This window comes from Nerophis lumbriciformis, linkage group LG27, assembly GCF_033978685.3.
Source record: "Nerophis lumbriciformis linkage group LG27, RoL_Nlum_v2.1, whole genome shotgun sequence".
Lineage (NCBI taxonomy): Eukaryota > Metazoa > Chordata > Actinopteri > Syngnathiformes > Syngnathidae > Nerophis > Nerophis lumbriciformis.
In genome coordinates this window covers 5077659-5099145 of record NC_084574.2, presented here as the reverse complement: position 1 = coordinate 5099145, position 21487 = coordinate 5077659, and the positions used below count along the sequence as shown (strand labels likewise).

Sequence of the window (21487 nt, the reverse complement as noted above, 5' to 3'; positions counted from 1 at the left end):
AGCAACAACTTAGTGTTCCCAATGTTAAAAGGATAAAGCCATTGTTTACAAATTTGGTAAATAAATAACCGAAAAAATAATATTTTGTTGTTTTCTTACTGTACCGAAAATGACGCATCACACCTTTATTATAACTAAAATGGATCCCTACTAAAAGAAAAAAAACAGCATTTTGGTCGTGTTTCGATGAGAGATTATTTCCACAAATCAATATAAATGCTACCTCTTTGCCAGTCAGCACGGCAAATGAAAATCTGTTATTAATTACCCTACCCCTGGATTAATAACAATTCAATATATGTGAGCTGGGAAGTAAATTAGCTTAGCACTGTAGACAGGAAGAGGAAGTATGTCTGAGCAAGAGTTGATATATTGTTACACAATCTTCCCAAGACAAAATGTTCTTGGGATTGAAATGCTCGAATTTGAGGCAGCTTTTTCGGGAAGCTGCAGCAAAAGTTTGGATGTTTTGTGGCTTATTTTTTTCACTGAATTGTGATTTTACAATTTGTTATCAATGAACATTAGGATCACAGGATTTCAACAAAAATTGTAAAACAAATACTGCATTGATGTTTTACTCGCTATACAGTCATCTCTTGTTTATAGCTGTTAAATGGTTCCGGACTTGACTATCACAAATTCATTTTCTCGGAGTAGTAATCATGAATTAGACATCAAATATGCTCATTGGTAGAGCATAAAAAAACTGTTAAGTACCTTTTAAATATTTTTCCCCTTTATGAGACCCCTCTAGGCATGAAATAACACCCTTTAGTCAGATTTACACTTTTTTAAATACAATAATAGTTGTAGATTCCTAATGAAGCCTTAGCTTGACGCTGCTCTACTTTCTCCCATTTGCTGCGGCAACAACAAACAAAACTCCAGACGCTCCTCTTCGTTTTGTATCGTTTACTTGTCAACTTAATCCTTCAAAACGTCAAACAATAATGATGTGGGAACAACTAAATGGCAAAATAAAGCAAATTTGTTACAGTAAGAAAGAGTTAGAAAAAGTAAGAGTGAGGTCAAAAAACTGTGTGGCTCAAATCCCCGTGCCGGACTGCCATTACCCATAATACCTTGTGTCCAAAACCATCTTACCACACGGATCCTTCCGCCATATATGCAATTAAACACTTACGTTATCAAATTATTTAGACAAATGTAATAATTACAAATAAAGTGTACCTTATAATTATTCTAAGCATGCAAATAAAGTAAATAGTCCCATTTTGGCTGAATAAACATACACTGCAAAAAGTCAGTGTTCAAAAACAAGAAGAAGAAAATACAAAAATGAGGGGTATTTTATTTGAACTAAGCAAAATTAGCTGCCAATAGAACAAGAAAATTTGGCTTGTCAAGACTTTCCAAAACAAGTAAAACTAGTCCTAAGTGTCCCAATACTTATATCCAGTTTTAGTCCTAAATTTCCCACTACTTTTGTCAAGTTGTAGTCCTAAGTGTCCCAATACATTTGTCCAGTGTAGGTGTCCCAATACTTTTTTCCAGTGGTAGTCCCAAGTGTCCCAATACTGTTGTCAAGTTGTAGTCCTAAGTGTCCCAATACTTTTGTCCAGTGTAGGTGTCCCAATACTTTTGTCAAGTTTTAGTCCTAAGTGTCCCAATACTTCTGTCCAGAGTAGGTGTCCCAATACTTTTGTCCAGTTTTATTCCTAAGTGTCTCAATACTTATGTCCAATTTTCGTCCTAAGTGTCCCAATACTTTTGTCAAGTTGTAGTCCGAAGTGTCCCAGTACTTGTCAAGTTTTAGTCCTAAGTGTCCCAATACTTATATCCAGTTTTAGTCCTAAGTGTCTCAATACTTATGTCCAATTTTCGTCCTAAGTGTCCCAATACTTTTGTCAAGTGGTAGTCCGAAGTGTCCCAATACTTGTCAAGTTTTAGTCCTAAGTGTCCCAATACTTATATCCAGTTTTAGTCCTAAATTTCCCACTACTTTTGTCAAGTTGTAGTCCTAAGTGTCCCAATACATTTGTCCAGTGTAGGTGTCCCAATACTTTTTTCCAGTGGTAGTCCTAAGTGTCCCAATACTGTTGTCAAGTTGTAGTCCTAAGTGTCCCAATACTTTTGTCCAGAGTAGGTGTCCCAATACTTTTGTCCAGTTTTATTCCTAAGTGTCCCAATACTTCTGTCCAGAGTAGGTGTCCAATACTTTTGTCCAGTTTTATTCCTAAGTGTCTCAATACTTATGTCCAATTTTCGTCCTAAGTGTCCCAATACTTTTGTCAAGTTGTAGTCCGAAGTGTCCCAATACTTGTCAAGTTTTAGTCCTAAGTGTCCCAATACTTGTCAAGTTTTAGTCCTAAGTGTCCCAATCCGTTTGTCAAATTTTAGTCCTAAGTGTCCCAATACTTATATCCAGTTGTAGTCCTAAATTTCCCACTACTTTTGTCAAGTTGTAGTCCTAAGTGTCCCAATACTTTTGTCCAGTGTAGGTGTCCCAATACTTTTGTCAAGTTTTAGTCCTAAGTGTCCCAATACTTCTGTCCAGAGTAGGTGTCCCAATACTTTTGTCCAGTTTTATTCCTAAGTGTCTCAATACTTATGTCCAATTTTCGTCCTAAGTGTCCCAATACTTTTGTCAAGTTGTAGTCCGAAGTGTCCCAATACGTTTGTCCAGTGGTAGTCCGAAGTGTCCCAATACTTGTCAAGTTTTAGTCCTAAGTGTCCCAATCCGTTTGTCAAATTTTAGTCCTAAGTGTCCCAAAACTTTTGTCCAGTTTTAGTCCTAAGTGTCCCAATACTTCTGTCAAGTTTTAGTCCCAAAGCTAACCTCAATGAACCCAAAAATACCTTAAAATAAGTATATTCTCACTAACAAGTGCACTTTTCTTGGTAGAAAAAAAAAAGAGAGACCTTTTTGCTCAATATGTTGAAAAATATTCTTAAATGAAGTAAATGCTAGTGCCATTATCTTGACATAATGATATGCGCTCAGCATCATTTTTTTCATGCTTGAAATAAGAAATTATAACTTTAAATTAAAGCTGCAAGCAGCGTTGGTCGGGCCCGCGTATTTGGCAGGTGCTAGTCCTAAGTGTCCCAATACTTTTGTCTACTTGTAGTCTGAAGTGTCCCAAGACTTTTGTTTAGGTTACCTACCTTGTCTGCATTGTGTGGGCATGTTGGTGCTTCCTGCTTTTAAGCAGCCATCTTACAAAAACAGCAGCGCAGCAGCATCAGCGCAGCGGTTCTTTGAAGGCTCATAAAATCAAAACCGGAGCAGTTATAAAAAAAAGCGCTTCTGTTGTTGTAATCACAAGGGTTCATTCTCTGTCCTGTGTTAGTTTGAAGGCGAAACGACAAACGCGCTCAGAGGAGTTCGTTTTTGAAGGAAGGTGACCGGTTTTTACAAAAATTTTGTTTTGAAGGGGGAATAGCAAACTTCCTGTTGATTTTTGCTGGGGGTTGTCAATTTATGAAATGTAGGTCTAAGTGAGACCTACATAGAGGTTTTTGTTTCATGTCTCTCTGACCTTCCCAGGGAGAGTTACAGGCAGTTTTTTCATCCGAGGAGCAGTTTTTTGTGCGTTTCATTAAAAAATTGCGCTAGAGCACAATTTTGAGATTTGAGGTTAGGTTTTTTTATTAGATCGCAATTTTTGCCAGTCCTGATGTGTGTGTTCAGTTCGGTGAGTTTTGAAGCGTGTTAAGGGGGTCAAATTACAGCTCAAAGAGGCAAAAGTGACTGTTTTTAGTACTTTTTTGTCTTGAAGGGGGAATTGCCAACTTCCTGTTGATTTTTGCCCGAGGAACTTAATTAATGAAAAGTAGGTCTAAGTAAGACCTACATAGAGGTTTTTGTTTCATGTCTCTACAACATTCGTACTGGGAGTTATAAGCAGTTTTCTTTCTAGGGGGCGCTAGAGCGCAATTTTGAGTTTTGGGGTTAGGTTTTTTTACCAAAGAGTTTTGTTTGCGTTTTTTTATGTGTGCGTCAAATTTGGTGAGTTTTGAAGATGTTAAGAGGGTCAAAGTACAGCGCAAAGCTGCGGAAGAATAATAATAATAAAACCTTACAAATTCAATAGGTCCTTATGTCCCATTGCATAAGGACTCCCTGTGGGAGTCCTTATGCAATGGGCCATGCGGGCCCTAATAACTAGTACAGCCAAATAGCTAAAACTAGTATGCATATATCTAAAAAAAAAAGGCTTTTTAAAAAAAAGAAGGGTTTTTAAGCCTTTTTTAAAAGCATCCACAGTCTGTGGTGCCCTCAGGTGGTCAGGGAGAGCGTACCAGACTGGGAGCGGCGGAGCAGAAAGCCCGGTCTCCCATTGTTCGTAGCTTTGTCCTCGGAGGTAGGAGGAGGTAATCATCACACAACATCTCTGTCAAATGCTGCCTTATTGCAAGGTCAGCATTGCAAATGAAAATATGTTCTTAGTTGCCGCACCCTGTATGAATTGTTGCGTTTCGTACCAGTTGTTCCTCCCAGGGAATTCAAGTCACAATTCGCTCCCAGGCTCTTTACGACACTTAAAGCTGAGTTGAAAAACCACCAGAGACAGAATAGGTATTTTGTTGTATATTTTCAAAGCTTTGCCAATATACATTTTGAGACCAGTCTAACCCTAGAACATTCTATTGCGCCTCCCAAAAATGGTCTGTCTTCCCAACGCCAAAAACCCCTCTCTCCTTCCCCCTCCCTAGCCATAATACAAGCACAACGTCTCCCTAGCCATAATACATTCCAAAGAACTCAAGGTTAACACACACAGTTTACTTGCTGACAGAGCATCAAGAGAAGAAATGGAAAACACAAGCTGTTTTCAAATATGACTAAGAAATAAAAGAAGTACAACTTAAATTCGGATATATGTTAATATCTGCCTCCGACAATATATAGGTGAAATAAATATATAAATACATGTCAACTAGGAAGTAAATTAGCTTAGTGCTGTAGACATGAACAAAAAGTACAATTGTGATGTTTGAGCAACAAAGAGTTGATATATTTTGTTACACGTTGTTCCTTCTTCGTCTTTGTAAGACACAAATGTACGTTTTGAACAAACTTGCGTCTTTGAGCGGCGGCCAAAAAACTCATTTCAGTGACAATAATTAAGAGGCATCAACAGGCTTTCAAAATGAAACTTTATTACAAGACTTCGAAATATAAATAAAACTTTGTGCAAAATGACAATGTGGAAGGGGGCGTGGCCTGCGGGCCTGTAAGCTAGGCGGGGTGTGTGCCAGGACCGGCCTTCGAAGTCAGCGACAGGTGCGTAGATGGCCCACCTGGGCCTTGTTATCTAATCACCTGTTGCTCTGTAGCACAACGAACATTGACCAAAAGATGACTGCTGAAAAGCACCAAAAGACTTCTTGTGAAGAATAAAAACTGTCTTGTAAACAATGAAACGGGCTGGCCTAGAAATGCTTGGTGGTCAGGAGGACGATCTGGAAGGGAGCTTCCGCAATTTGCACATTGCATTTCTAGGCCAGCTTGTTTCATTGTTTACAAGACCGTTTTTATTCTTCACAAGTCTTTTGGTGCTTTTCAGCAGTCGTCTTTTGGTCAATGTTCGTTGTGCTCCAACACCGTCGTTGCTTATACAGAGTGGGTGAGTTATGGACATTTCGGGCATCCCGGGACTTGCGCGGCCGGCGGCGGGACTTGTGGGACTCAAACCTGGGTAGGCATTTTGAACATTTTTGGGGACTTTTGCCGACTTTTCTCACTTTTCTCCCCCACTTCCCGTGGGACTTTGCTGGGTGCGTTTTGGACATTTTTTGCATCCCGGGACTTGTGCGGCCCGGCGGCGGGACTCGTGGGACTGGAACCCGGGGAGGTATTGTGGACACAATTGGGACTTTTGACCATTTTGGCCGCCTTTTCCCCTCTTTTTTTCCCGCCTTCCTGTGCACCATTGCTGGGTGTGTTTTGGACATCCGGACAAAAATAGTTTCAAGCATGTTTTACTCAATATAGCTCATCAAATCTCAGCAACAAGCTGTAATATCTTACTGAGATCATTTAGGACCAAAACACTTAAAACACTCTAACATAAAATCTGCTTAGTGAGAAGAATTATCTTATCAGACAGAAAATAAGCAAATATCACCCTTATTTGACATATTTCATCTTACTTAGATTTGCGTCTTTGAGCGGCGGCCAAAAAACTAATTTCAGTGACAATAATTAAGAGGCATCAACAGGCTTTCAAAATGAAACTTTATTACAAGACTTCGAAATATAAATAAAACTTTGTGCAAAATGACAATGTGGAAGGGGGCGTGGCCTGCGGGCCTGCAGCTAGGCGGGGTGTGTGCCAGGACCGGCCTCGAAGTCAGCGACAGGTGCGTAGATGGCCCACCTGGGCCTTGTTATCTAATCACCTGTTGCCCTGTAGCACAACGAACATTGACCAAAAGACGACTGCTGAAAAGCACCAAAAGACTTCTTGTGAAGAATAAAAACTGTCTTGTAAACAATAAAACGGGCTGGCCTAGAAATGCTTGGTGGTCAGGAGGACCCTCTGGAAGAGAGCTTCCACAATTTGCAAATTGCATTTCTAGGCCAGCCCGTTTCATTGTTTACAAGACCGTTTTTATTCTTCACAACAAGTCTTTTGGTGCTTTTCAGCAGTCGTCTTTTGGTCAATGTTCGTTGTGCTCCAACACCGTCGTTGCTTATACAGAGTGGGTGTGTTATGGACATTTTGGGCATCCCGGGACTTGCGCGGCCGGCGGCGGGACTTGTGGGACTCAAACCTGGGTAGGCATTTTGAACATTTTTGGGGACTTTTGCCGACTTTTCTCCCCCACTTCCCGTGGGACTTTGCTGGGTGCGTTTTAGACATTTTTTGCATCCCGGGACTTGTGCGGCCCGGCGGCGGGACTCGTGGGACTGGAACCCGGGGAGGTATTTTGGACACAATTGGGACTTTTGACCATTTTGGCCGCCTTTTCCCCTCTTTTTTCCCGCCTTCCTGTGCACCATTGCTGGGTGTGTTTTGGACATTTGGACTAAAATAGTTTCAAGCATGTTTTACTCAATATAGCTCATTAAATCTCAGCAACAAGCAGTAATATCTTACTGAGATCATTTAGGAGCAAAACACTTAAAACAAGTAAAACACTCTAACATAAAATCTGCTTAGTGAGAAGAATGATCTTATCAGACAGAAAATAAGCAAATATCACCCTTATTTGACATATTTCATCTTACTTAGATTTGCGTCTTTGAGCGGCGGCCAAAAACTCATTTCAGTGACATTAAGAGGCATCAACAGGCTTTCAAAATGAAACTTTATTACAAGACTTCGAAATATAAATAAAACTTTGTGCAAAATGACAATGTGGAAGGGGGCGTGGCCTGCGGGCCTGCAGCTAGGCGAGGTGTGTGCCAGGACCGGCCTCGAAGTCAGCGACAGGTGCGTAGATGGCCCACCTGGGCCTTGTTATCTAATCACCTGTTGCCCTGTAGCACAACGAACATTGACCAAAAGACGACTGCTGAAAAGCACCAAAGGACTTCTTGTGAAGAATAAAAACTGTCTTGTAAACAATGAAACGGGCTGGCCTAGAAATGCTTGGTGGTCAGGAGGACCCACTGGAAGAGAGCTTCCACAATTTGCAAATTGCATTTCTAGGCCAGCCCGTTTCATTGTTTACAAGACCGTTTTTATTCTTCACAACAAGTCTTTTGTTGCTTTTCAGCAGTCGTCTTTTGGTCAATGTTCGTTGTGCTCCAACATCGTCGTTGCTTGTACAGAGTGGGTGTGTTATGGACATTTTGGGCATCCCGGGACTTGCGCGGCGGGACTTGTGGGACTCAAACCTGGGTAGGCATTTTGAACATTTTTGGGGACTTTTGCCGACTTTTCTCACTTTTCTCCCCCACTTCCCGTGGGACTTTGCTGGGTGCGTTTTGGACATTTTTTGCATCCCGGGACTTGTGCGGCCCGGCGGCGGGACTCGTGGGACTGGAACCCGGGGAGTTATTTTGGACACAATTGGGACTTTTGACCATTTTGGCCGCCTTTTCCCCTCTTTTTTTCCCGCCTTCCTGTGCACCATTGCTGGGTGTGTTTTGGACATCCGGACAAAAATAGTTTCAAGCATGTTTTACTCAATATAGCTCATCAAATCTCAGCAACAAGCTGTAATATCTTACTGAGATCATTTAAAACACTTAAAACAAGTAAAACACTCTAACATAAAATCTGCTTAGTGAGAAGAATTATCTTATCAGACAGAAAATAAGCAAATATCACCCTTATTTGAGATATTTCATCTTACTTAGATTTGCGTCTTTGAGCGGCGGCCAAAAAACTAATTTCAGTGACAATAATTAAAAGGCATCAACAGGCTTTCAAAATTAAACTTTATTACAAGACTTCGAAATATAAATAAAACTTTGTGCAAAATGACAATGTGGAAGGGGGCGTGGCCTGCTGGCCTGCAGCTAGGCGGGGTGTGTGCCAGGACCGGCCTCGAAGTCAGCGACAGGTGCGTAGATGGCCCACCTGGGCCTTGTTATCTAATCACCTGTTGCTCTGTAGCACAACGAACATTGACCAAAAGACGACTGCTGAAAAGCACCAAAAGACTTCTTGTGAAGAATAAAAACTGTCTTGTAAACAATGAAACGGGCTGGCCTAGAAATGCTTGGTGGTCAGGAGGACCCTCTGGAAGAGAGCTTCCACAATTTGCAAATTGCATTTCTAGGCCAGCCCGTTTCATTGTTTACAAGACCGTTTTTATTCTTCACAAGTCTTTTGTTGCTTTTCAGCAGTCGTCTTTTGGTCAATGTTCGTTGTGCTCCAACACCGTCGTTGCTTATACAGAGTGGGTGTGTTATGGACATTTCGGGCATCCCGGGACTTGCGCGGCCGGCGGCGGGACTTGTGGGACTCAAACCTGGGTAGGCATTTTGAACATTTTTGGGGACTTTTGCCGACTTTTCTCACTTTTCTCCCCCACTTCCCGTGGGACTTTGCTGGGTGCGTTTTGGACATTTTTTGCATCCCGGGACTTGTGCGGCCCGGCGGCGGGACTTGTGGGACTGGAACCCGGGGGAGGTATTTTGGACACAATTGGGACTTTTGACCATTTTGGCCGCTTTTTTCCCGCCTTCCTGTGCACCATTGCTGGGTGTGTTTTGGACATTTGGACTAAAATAGTTTCAAGCATGTTTTACTCAATATAGCTCATCAAATCTCAGCAACAAGCTGTAATATCTTACTGAGATCATTTAGGAGCAAAACACTTAAAACAAGTAAAACACTCTAACATAAAATCTGCTTAGTGAGAAGAATTATCTTATCAGACAGAAAATAAGCAAATATCACCCTTATTTGAGATATTTCATCTTACTTAGATTTGCGTCTTTGAGCGGCGGCCAAAAACTCATTTCAGTGACAATAATTAAGAGGCATCAACAGGCTTTCAAAATGAAACTTTATTACAAGACTTCGAAATATAAATAAAACTTTGTGCAAAATGACAATGTGGAAGGGGGCGTGGCCTGCGGGCCTGCAGCTAGGCGGGGTGTGTGCCAGGACCGGCCTCGAAGTCAGCGACAGGTGCGTAGATGGCCCACCTGGGCCTTGTTATCTAATCACCTGTTGCTTTGTAGCACAACGAACATTGACCAAAAGACGACTGCTGAAAAGCACCAAAAGACTTCTTGTGAAGAATAAAAACTGTCTTGTAAACAATGAAACGGGCTGGCCTAGAAATGCTTGGTGGTCAGGATGACCCTCTGGAAGAGAATTTGCAAATTGCATTTCTAGACCAGCCCGTTTCATTGTTTACAAGACCGTTTTTATTCTTCACAACATGTCTTTTGTTGCTTTTCAGCCAATGTTCGTTGTGCTCTCGCTCCCCTCCCGGTCGCTGCTTATACAGAGTGACAGGTGATTAGATAACAAGGCCCAGGTGGGCCATCTACGCACCCGTCGCTGACTTCGAGGCCGGTCCTGGCAGGCCACGCCCCCCTCCACAGACAACTATTAACATTTACAGGTGCATCTCAATGAATGGAAATATTATTGAAGTTCAAAAATGGTTTGATAATTAAAGCTAATAAATCCCTTATATAAGATGCACCTGTGAAACAAAAGTTAGTTGAAAGCGCCACGGTCCACGTAGGGATAAGCCAGGAAGTCTCCCAGCTTGTTTGCGTCCTTGTCGTAGTGCAGCATGCGGAAACATTTGTCACAGAACAGACACGGGTTGCTGGGAGCGAACTGGTCGCCGGTGGTGCACCACCTGCAAACCACAGGTGTGACACGCTTTGTAAAAGTGTGTGTTTTTTTTTTTAATAACGAACCTTGCGATGAAGGTGTAGCAAACGGCGCACTTCTGCACCGCGACCCGGTGCTTGTGCGTCAAGAGCGGGTACAACTTCCTGTCCAGGCAGTCGTCTTTGTGAGTCAGCCTGCAAATGTAGACGAGACAAGATGAACGTTTCTGATTGGCTGCAGAGTGTCAGCAGATTCTTTCTTCAAGCACCGCTTTAATGTGTGGTCTGCTTTGCTTACGTGACGATAGCGACAAGATTGGACATTCCAGGCGTCTGGTGGCGTGATGCTTGCACACTGGCGCCTCATTGAGCAAGAATAAGCCAAACAGGGTGCTTTTGTATCCAGCCATACTACGGATATTTCCCCCACGTCATCATTTCTTTAAAGGCCACGTGGCCACAAAATACGTTACAGTACATTTCATGAAAGCCCAGAGGTGGGATTCATTAGGTCACCATTTTGGTCGCTGCAGAGTTGTGGCAGCGTGTTTGCTGCTAAATGGGAAGTCAAAACAACAACGTACTGTACTGTTATCTGCCAATAGAACAAGAAAATTTGGCTTGTCAAGACTTTCCAAAACAAGTCAAATTAAAGCTGCAAGCAGCGTTGGTCGGGCCCGCGTATTTGGCAGGTGCTAGTCCTAAGTGTCCCAATACTTTTGTCAAGTTTTAGTCCCAAGTGTCCCAATACTTTTGTCAAGTTTTAGTCCCAAGTATTCCAATACTTTTGTCCAGTTTTCGGCCTAAATGTCCCAATACTTTTGTCCAGTGGTAGTCATAAGTGTCCCAATACTTTTGTCTACTTTTAGTCCGAAGTGTCCCAAGACTTTTGTCTAGTGTACCTACCTTGTCTGCATTGTGTGGGCACGCTGGTGCTTCCTGCTTTTAAGCAGCCATCTTGAGAAAACAGCAGCGCAGCAGCATCAGCGCAGCGGTTCTTTGAAGGCTCATAAAATCAAAACCGGAGCAGTTATAAAAATTATTTCGATAACTTTTATTTGGAAGGGTTCAATCTCTCTCCTGTGTTAGTTTGAAGCCGAAACGACAAACGCGCTCAGAGGAGATAATGTTTGAAGAGAAGTGACCGGTTTATAAAAAAAATTTGTTTTGAAGGGGGAATTGCAAACTTCCTGTTGATTTTTGCTGAGGGTTGTCAATCTATGAAATGTAGGTCTACGTGAGACCTACATAGAGGTTTTTGTTTCATGTCTCTCCGACTTTCCCAGTGGGAGTTACAGGCAGTTTTGTAATTTTTTTCTTCCGAGGAGCAGTTTTTTCTCCGTTTTATTCAAAAATTGCTCTAGAGCGCAATTTTTAAATTTGGGGTTAGGTTTTTTTATTAGAACGCAATTTTTGCCAGTCCTGATGTGTGTGTTCAGTTTGGTGAGTTTTGAAGCGTGTTAAGGGGGTCAAATTACAGCTCAAAGAGGCAAAAGTTACTGTTTTTAGTACTTTTTTGTCTTGAAGGGGGAATTGCCAACTTCCTGTTGATTTTAGCCCGACAATGTACTATTATGAAATGTAGGTCTAAGTCAGACCTACATAGAGGTTTTTGTTTCATGTCTCTCCGACCTTCCTAGTGGGAGTTACAGGCAGTCTAGTTTGTTTTTTTTCCTAGGGGGCGCTAGAGCGCAATTTTGAGTTTTGTGGTTCGTTTTTTTTTTTAAAAAGGCAATTTTCGCAGGTCCTGATGTGTGGGTCAAATATGGTGAGTTTTGAAGCATGTTAAGTGGGTCAAATTACAGTTTAATCTGGCGGCGGAAGAATAAAGAATAAAACCTTACAAATACAATAGGTCCTTATGTCCCATTGCATAAGGACTCCCTCTTCGGGAGTCCTTATGCAATGGGCCATGCGGGCCCTAATTAGCTAACCTCAATGAACCCAAAAATAGCTTAAAATAAGTATATTCTCACTAATAACAAGTGTACTACTTGTACTACTAATAAAACAGCAAAGTCCATTTGGCTGTCATCTGTTTTAATTATGAGACACAATTGTGTCAAAGTCATGATTTTTTTTTTAATGCTTGAAATAAGAAATTATTACTTTGAAAAAGTAGTTTTATACTTGTGAGTGTTGATGACACAGCTTTGCAACACTTGATATTCTAGTTTCAAGCATGTTTTACTCAATATAGGTCATCAAATCTCAGCAACAAGCTGTAATATCTTACTGAGATCATTTAGGAGCAAAACACTTAAAACAAGTAAAACACTAACATAAAATCTTATGTATGGCCGCGCAAGTCCCGGGATGCCCAAAATATCCATAACACACCCAGCCAAGTCCCACGGGGAGGGGGGGTAAAAGTTGGAAAAGTCGGCAAAAGTCTCAAAACTGTTCAAAGTACCTACACGCTGATGTTTGTCTTGCCAACAGATGCCTAACATCTTGCAGAGACAGCAATGATTGTACATCTCAAAACTTTTCAGGTGGTCTCTGTCTCGCTTGCATACAGCAGGATAGGAATAACGATGACTTCATGCACATCCGTGCAAAGGCTCTTATTCTCAAATACTCGTTTTATGAGAAGTCCAAAGCCGCTGCTGGCACTGCAGAGGCGCTGCTTCACTTCCACTAATTGCTTTCTGTAATTCTGCCAGAGAGGGCGTCGCGGTTTGGGGAAGGTGTGAAATTTTGTCAAACACACTCTACAACTGTTTGTGTTGTGGTTGAACAGGTTTGGAAAATACTCTACAACTGTAGTTGATGGCAGCACGATCCATTAGGAGTTCACAACAGTCTCTTGACCTCAAAAAGGTAGGACCCTTCCTAATTGGTCCGTGAATGGCTTTTGTTGGGCTAAAGAAGGCACAGAAATCACCACGGTTCACTGATTGCTGCAGCTCATCTGCGTTTATGCACCACCAGTTCTTCTTCATTCTTCTGATATTTTCCTGCACCTCTGCTTTGATTTTAAAGAGCTTCTTCTTTCTGAGATTATCAGATGGATAATATTCTTTATCATACTGCATATGACGGTGTCGTCCTCGTCAAACCAGTCTTAGTGAACGTCTTTTACAACCAATTCAAGAATAGCTGTTTGGAGAGTGAGCCAGTGTTCCTCTACATGATCTGGATACATCTTACTTTTGAGCATGAAATCTAACTCTTCCTGTTCAGCAAGATCCTTCAGGCAGGGGACATTCAATTTATGCCTATAAAACTTGCAGAATGCGATGTTTATGTTCATTATTGACCGGATTAGGCGGTGGTCCGTCCAACAATCCTCTGCATTAGTCACGTCATTGCGATCGCCCGCCCTCACAATCACGTAGTCAATCAGTTGCCAACGTTTCCTACAGACGCATCTAAGATGTTTTATATGTATTCTTCTGTCAAACAGTGTGTTGGTGGTAATAACTTTTGAGTAAGTAGACTGTCTAACTTCACAAGCTCATCCAGGGTAGGAGTCTAAGTACTGGTGACGGTCTATGGCTCATTTCAGTCAAGTTTCACCTTGACAGACAAGAGACGTTGGTTAACTCTCACCGGGGAATACTTTCCAGAAGGTTGTGAGTCATGGCAAATCCAACTCCATGCATTCTCTTCTCCTGACTGGCCTTGCCTTTCCAAAAACAAAGTGTACCCGCACCCTTCCTCTTCCAATTCTACCTCATCTCCTCTCCTTGTTTTAGTAATGTTGATATCCTGTCGTGCCGATTCGTGTGCAATCATGGCACTACTTCTTTCTGGTCCTTTACTGTCATTATCCACGGGAGTGTTAATGTTTTAAGTTCCAAAGATGATTCCAAAGTGTTTACGTGTCTGTTTTCGACGGCATGAAAGTTAGAATTAAGTGAGATGGGCTATGTTTGAGGCACATTTTTTTAGCGCCTCCTCTAGCTACATAGGGTAAACAGAGTGGTTCCTAAAGAGGGCTGTTTAGTCGTGAATATAGCTCAACTATTTCCAAACCTTATGCAAAACGACTGAAGTACACATCCACGTGCCGATCTGTGACTAGGAGCTTCCAGGTTTCGCATTCCTGCTCCCGTCGCCACTCCTCAATCGCCGCAGGACTTCATAACACTAGGAACAAGCCTGTGCGTGGCTCTTTTTAACAGAGCACATCCAGGCTTTTGGAGAAAATGCTATGCCTTACTTCTCTATTCGAGACTGGCATCAAGTAGGGTAGAATCAACAGAATCCTTAAAGCGGAACTGCACTTTTTTTGGAATGTTACCCATCATTCCTTATGAGACACAAGACCACAAAAGGTTTTTTTGTTATCATGCATTCTAACTTGTAGTCATCGGCTCATTCTAGGTGGCTAGCCAATGCAGCTAATGGGAACAATCCATTGTGCCTCTAAATAACTAAAAATGCATTCAAAAACCGCCAACAATACTTCATTTACGTTCCGTAACCAAGCTGTAGAGACATTGTTATTGTAAGAGCGAACACGGAGGAACTGTTTTGCTAGCGTAGCAACATTGCCTTGCAACATTTGCGTAAGCTACCGTATTTTTCGGAGTATAAGTCGCACCGGCCGAAAATGCATAATAAAGAAGGAAAAAAACATATATATATAAGTCGCATTTTTGGGGGAAATGTATTTGATAAAAGCCAACACCAAGAATAGACATTTGAAAGGCAATTTAAAATAAATCAAGAATAGTGAACAACAGGCTGAATAAGTGTACGTTATATGAGGCATAAATAACCAACTGGTATGTTAATGTAACATATTATGGTAAGAGTCATTCAAATAACTATAACATATAGAACATGCTATACGTTTACCAAACAATCTGTCACTCCTAATCGCTAAATCCCATGAAATCTTATACGTCTAGTCTCTTACGTGAATGAGATAAATAATATTTGATATTTTACGGTAATGTGTAAATAATTTAACACATAAGTCGCTCCTGAGTATAAGTCCCACACCCGGCCAAACTATGAAAAAAAAAAGCGACTTATACTCCGAAAAATACGGTAATTACAACAAAAATGATGCCTTTACAAATATCATGTTCAGTTTGGATTGAGACTATTCATTCATCAAAACAAGTTGTGCACTGCATCACACATTCTTCCCGGGCAGCTAAAAGCCATTTTAAGAGTGATGTTCAAGATATATTCACTACTTTATAAATGCAGAAGATTAAATATGTATCTAGTTAAAAGAACCAAAATGTATTGCTGTTTTGTTGATGTTTCTGTTGTTGTAACATTCAAATATTTTGTCTTTAAGGATAGCAAAACAAAATGTAAATAGCAGGAGAAAAGATTAAGACATCACACTTAAAATGTACCGTATTTTTCAGACTATAAGTCGCACCGCCCGAAAATGCATAATAAAGAAGGAAAAAAACACACATAAGTCGCATTTTTTGGGGAAATGTATTTGAAAAAAGCCAACAGCAAGAATAGACATTTGAAAGGCAATTTAAAATAAATAAAGAATAGTGAACAACAGGCTGAATAAGTGTACGTTATATGAGGCATAAATAACCAACTGGTATGTTAACGTAACATATTATGGTAAGAGTCATTCAAATAACTATAACATATAGAACATGCTATACGTTTACCAAACAATCTGTCACTCCTAATCGCTAAATCCCATGAAATCTTATACGTCTAGTCTCTTACGTGAATGAGATAAATAATATTATTTGATATTTTACGCTAACGTGTTAATAATTTCACACATAAGTCGCTCTTGAGTATAAGTCGCACCCCCGGCCAAACTATGAAAAAAACTGCGACTTATAGTCTGAAAAATACGGTAGCTTCTTGCATCAGCAGCTGAAAGGCTTTTGAGTTTGTAATGCACAACACAATGCGATAGGACACCAATCTGTACTGACTGAAAACCACGAACAATCATATTACAGTATCTGTAAAGTATTAGCCCACATTTAACATTTTGTTTGTAAACAGCTAGCTGGAAAGTCTATGTACTGTAGTTGTACGGTGATGTGCTGCATGTACCATGATCATACTTGCCAACCTTGAGACCTCCGATTTCGAGAGGTGGGGGGTGGGGGGCGGGGAGGGGGCGTGGTTAAGAGGGGAGGAGTATATTTACAGCTAGGATTCACCAAGTCAAGTATTTCATATATATAGATAGATAGATATATATAAATAAAAGAAATACTTGAATTTCAGTGTTCATTTATTTACACATATACACACACATAACACTCATCTACTCATTGTTGAGTTAAGGGTTGAATTGTCCATCCTTGTTCTATTTGTCACTATTTTTCTAACCATGCTGTTTTTCTAGCCACCTCTGATGATGCATTGCTCTGTGGCACGCCAAAAAGTGCTTTCATCAAATGCACTAGATGGCAGTATTGTCCTGTTTAAGAGTGTCACAACATTGCTGTTTACGGCAGACGAACTTGCTTTACAGTAGACAAAAATGTGACTGCTGTTGTTGTGTGTTGTTACCGCGCTGGGAGGACGTTAATGAAACTGCCTAACAATAAACCCACATAAGAAACCAAGAACTCGCCCTCGATCATTCTACAGTTATAACGTCATTGAGCAGGTACGCTGTTTATATTATGTGCCTGAATTTCGGGAGAAAATTTGTCCCGGGAGGTTTTCGGGAGAGGCGCTGAATTTCGGGAGTCTCCCGGAAAATCCGGGAGGGTTGGCAAGTATGACCATGATCAGTATTAAAGTAACTCACTTGATGGACAATTGGCTGTTTGTTCCAGCTGGCCGGGTATATTTACAGTTGATTTTGGGTAAGTACTCCATTTATGTCGACATAGCTTGGTTCCAAATTCTACATTTTGCAGCGTCACGTCACACAGACCTCACGTCCGTCTGCTACGACGTTCTAGCCTTCCTTCGTGCTTGCTTCGATAACCATCAGCTCATCTTCCGTATATTCAGAAAGATAGGGTTGTGAATCTTCATTTGTCCAAATATACTCGTCTTCGATGTCTCTTACCAAATTTGCCATGGTTAGAAAACATTTGCTGCCAGAAGTCAGTGTGCTGCTATGCAAACGGAAATAAATGCGCTGAGGAAATACGTTCCAGTATTGCTTAAAATGATCAAAATACGGTAAATATTGTACATATTGTTATGAACGTGTGTCTGTTACTACATTATACTTATTAGACTTGCATAACAGGCTGATAGAGGGCTTTGAAGTTGTTTTAGAGGACTTTGAAGGCTACAGTGGTTACTCTCATTAGCCGCATCTTGCAAACGTTTTTAATCACCTTTAATATCCTATAAAATAAAAGAAAGACATGTGTTCTTGTCTCTCATAATTAGGGGTGTAACGGTACACAAAAATTTCGGTTCGGTACGTACCTCGGTTTAGAGGTCTCGGTTGGGTTCGTTTTCGGTACAGTAAGAAAACAACAAAATAAATTTTGGGGTTATTTATTTATTTGCAAAATCTACCACCAAAAATATTTTTCTTAGTGTAATATTTGATGTGAAGTAATGGGAACCTTGGATAGGTCAATAATTCATAATAACATTGATTTTGATTCAATATTATGTTTTGAGCAATGACAGTTTGAAAGAAAACATTGCAACTTTTTCTACATTACATTTCACCTTTAAGCTTTTTTATTTCACTTTTGTTATGTTTTTGTTTATTTTAATAGTATTTTTAGAATGTGCCGTGGGCCTTTAAAACATTAGCTGTGGGCCGCAAATGGCCTCCGGGGCACACTTTTGACACCCCTGCTATACATGACGTGAATTTTTAATACTGGTTTTAACTAGCTTTTTATCTTATGTTGTATTTTTCCATTGTGTAATGCATGTATTCTTTGTATTTTAATTTTGTATGCTCCTTTTTGGACCCCAGGAAGACTAGCAGTCGCCTTGGCGTCAGCTAATGTGGATCCATTCAATAAACAATAAACTATTGGGACGGCGTGGCGAAGTTGGGAGAGTGGCCGTGCCAGCATTCTGAGGGTTACTGGTTCAATCCCCACCTTCTACCATCCTAGTCACGTCCGTTGTGTCCTTGAGCAAGACACTTCATCCTTGCTCTTGATGGGCCTGGTTAGCGCCATCAGTGTGTGAATGGGTGAATGTGGAAATAGTGTCAAAGCGCTTTGAGTTCCTTAAAAAGGTAGAAAAGCGCTATACAAGTACAACCCATTTACCATTTGCCATAATAAAAAATTAAATGTGATAAATCTATGGATAAAAAGCAGAGCCTGGCGACGCATGCGCGTTTATCATAACTCTCTCTTTCTCTCTCTGTCTCTGCCCCTCCTTCACCAATAGTGCTGTGCGCACAATTTGTTTTGTTTTTAACCCCTTCTTAACCCTGAACGTACATTAAAAATACACGCAACCCTAACTCAAAATGCCGGACATTTGAGGCATTTAAGAAACTCCGCCCTGACAGCTCCGCAAAAGAGGACATGTCCGGTGAAAAGCGGACGTATGGTCAGTCTATCCTAGCCCGTTAGCTGCAAGCATGCCGTGTGTTGTGCCTCGGTGTGCATTGTTTACATAACGTATTTAATATGTCCGTGTGGAAACTCGTTCGGTACACCTCCGAACCGAACCGAAACCCCCGTACCGAAACGGTTCAATACAAATACACGTACCGTTACACCCCTACTCATAATACTTGTGAAAGATAGGCACAATCCCCCCCAAAAAAGTGCAGTTGCCCTTTAACTATAGATTAATATGCCCATCTCTGTCAGATATCGTTCAAAATGAATTGAGGGACGAATCCTAAAATGTTCCACAAAAGATGTGTTGCGAACAGTGACTGCGACGTGTGTGTCACACTTTGAAAAAGCCATAGAAAGATTGAGTCCCAACTAGAAATACGGCGAGTGAGTTTTACCTGACGTCACTGATGATGACGACATGCTCGCAGTCCCCTTGGTGATTGTAGAGATAAGGGAAGCCCACTTTGACCTTCAGATCCACAAACTTTGTGTCCTCCATCTTGGCCTGTCGGTACGACGGAAAGTTGTTGTCCTTTGCCCACTTGATCGTCGTCCTGCAAAGATAGCGTACAACTCAACCTGCGCTTATGCGTCACACAAAGTCTTTTTTCAGGGCCCATTGTTGTGTAGGGGTGTAAGGGTACGTGTATTTGTATTGAACCGTTTCGGTACGGGGGTTCCGGTTCGGTTCGGAGGTGTACCGAACGAGTTTCCACACGGACATATTAAATACGTTATGTAAACAATGCACACCGAGGCACAACACACGGCATGCTAGCAGCTAACGGGCTAGGATAGACTGACCATACGTCCGCTTTTCACCGGACATGTCCTCTTTTGCGGAGCTGTCAGGGCGGAGTTTCTTAAACGCCTCAAATGTCCGGCATTTTGAGTTAGGGTTGCGTGTATTTTCAATGTACGTTCAGGGTTAAGAAGGGGTTAAAAACAAAACAAATTGTGCGCGCAGCAGCATTGGTGAGGGAGGGGCAGAGACAGAGAGAGAGAGAGAGAGTTATGATAAACGCGCATGCGTCGCCAGGCTCTGCTTTTTATCCATAGATTTATCACACTTAATGTTTTATTATCTATAGCAGGGGTGTCAAAAGTGTGCCCCGGAGGCCATTTGCGGCCCACAGCTAATGTTTTAAAGGCCCACGGCACATTCTACAAATACTATTAAAATAAACAAAAACATAACAAAAGTGAAATAAAAAAGCTTAAAGGTTAAATGTCATTTAGAAAAAGTTGCAATGTTGACTAATATGCTCAAAACATAATATTGAATCAAAATCAATGTTATTATGAATTATTGACCTATCCAAGGTTCCCATTACTTCACATCAAATATTCCACTAAGGAAAATATTTTTGGTGGAAGATTTAGCAAATTTGGTAAATAAATAACCCAAAAATGTATATTTTGTTGTTTTCTTACTGTACCGAAAATGAACCGAACCGTGACCTCTAAACCGAGGTACGTACCGAACCGAAATTTTTGTGTACCATTACACCCCTATTGTTGTGTATTGTCAAATCTAGCATTGACGCTTGAAATTAGACACTTTAAGCCCTACTAGGAACATGTGTGTCTTTTGTCTTTTATGCTAATGAGCTGTTTGTCCACGCCTTCATCCGAGTGTCCCAGAAGCACTACTGTGTACTTTCTATATTTTTTACATAATACGAGATAGGCTCCAACACCCCCCGCGATCCCGAACGGGACAAGCGGTAGAAAATGGATGGATGGACGATATACGTAACATTAAACATGGGGCAGATGGTACAATTATTAGCACTTACACTCACATTTTAAGAACATCATGCGAGGTTAGCCTATTTTTGAAGAAAAACAACATAATTAAACTCACTGTTCCCACATCTGTAACTGACTGTTAGTTGGTAGAGCTCCAGTATGTACTTACCGTATTTTCCGCACTATTAGCCGCACCTAAAAACCACAAATTTACTCAAAAGCTGACAGTGCGGCTTATAACCCGGTGCGCTTTACATATGGATTAATATTAAGATTCATTTTCATAAAGTTTCGGTCTCGCAACTACGGTAAACAGCCGCCATCTTTTTTCCCCGTAGAAGAGGAAGTGCTTCTTCTTCTACGCAAGCAACCGCCAAGGTAAGCACCCGCCCCCATAGAACAGGAAGCGCTTCTTCTTCTACTGTAAGCAACCACCTGCCCGCGTAAAAGAAGAAGAAGCGCGCGGATATTACGTTTCATTTCCTTTGTGTGTTTACATCTGTAAAGACCACAAAATGGCTCCTACTAAGCGACAGGTTTCCGGTTCATGAAAAGACGCAATCTCTCCATCCGCACACGGACTACTATTTCACAGCAACTGCCTAAAGACTTTCAAGAAAAGCTGGCTACTTTCCGTGCATATTGTAAAAACAAGATAGCTGAAAAAAAGATCCGGCCAGAGAACATTATCAACATGGACGAGGTTCCACTGACTTTTGATATTCCTGTGAACCGCACTGTGGATACAACGGGAGCACGTACGGTGAATATTCGCACCACAGGGAATGAGAAGTCATCCTTCACTGTGGTTCTAGCTTGCCATGCTAATGGCCAGAAACTTCCACCCATGGTGATATTCAAAAGGAAGACCTTGCCAAAAGAGACCTTTCCAGCCGGCGTCATCATAAAAGCTAACTCGAAAGGATGGATGGATGAAGAAAAGATGAGCGAGTGGTTAAGGGAAGTTTACGCGAAGAGGCCGGGTGGCTTTTTTCACGCAGCTCCGTCCATGTTGATATACGACTCCATGCGCGCCCAC

At 41.3% G+C, this 21487-nt stretch overlaps 2 protein-coding genes across 4 annotated transcripts in view; one reads left to right on the top strand and one right to left on the bottom strand.

Moving 5' to 3' along the window:
• Nucleotides 1-9978: 9978 nt before the first annotated feature.
• Nucleotides 9979-21487, bottom strand: part of snapc3 (small nuclear RNA activating complex, polypeptide 3) — a 28636-nt gene continuing 17127 nt past the window's right edge. Inside the window, exons 7-9 of the mRNA XM_061922991.2 lie at nt 19092-19250; nt 10313-10420; nt 9979-10251 (exon numbers count right to left, since the gene is read on the bottom strand). Coding sequence (XP_061778975.1) covers nt 10104-10251; nt 10313-10420; nt 19092-19250 — 415 coding nt within the window. The 3' untranslated portion in view covers nt 9979-10103. The remainder of the gene's footprint in view (nt 10252-10312; nt 10421-19091; nt 19251-21487) is intronic.
• LOC133570212 (tetratricopeptide repeat protein 39B-like) overlaps nt 12695-21487 on the top strand; it is a 63251-nt gene continuing 54458 nt past the window's right edge. For 2 of the 3 annotated variants that reach the window (XM_061922986.1, XM_061922984.1), the window contains exon 1: nt 12695-13048. The gene's annotated coding sequence lies outside the window, so the exon portion shown is untranslated. The remainder of the gene's footprint in view (nt 13049-21487) is intronic. The other variant, XM_061922989.2, reaches the window with a different exon arrangement.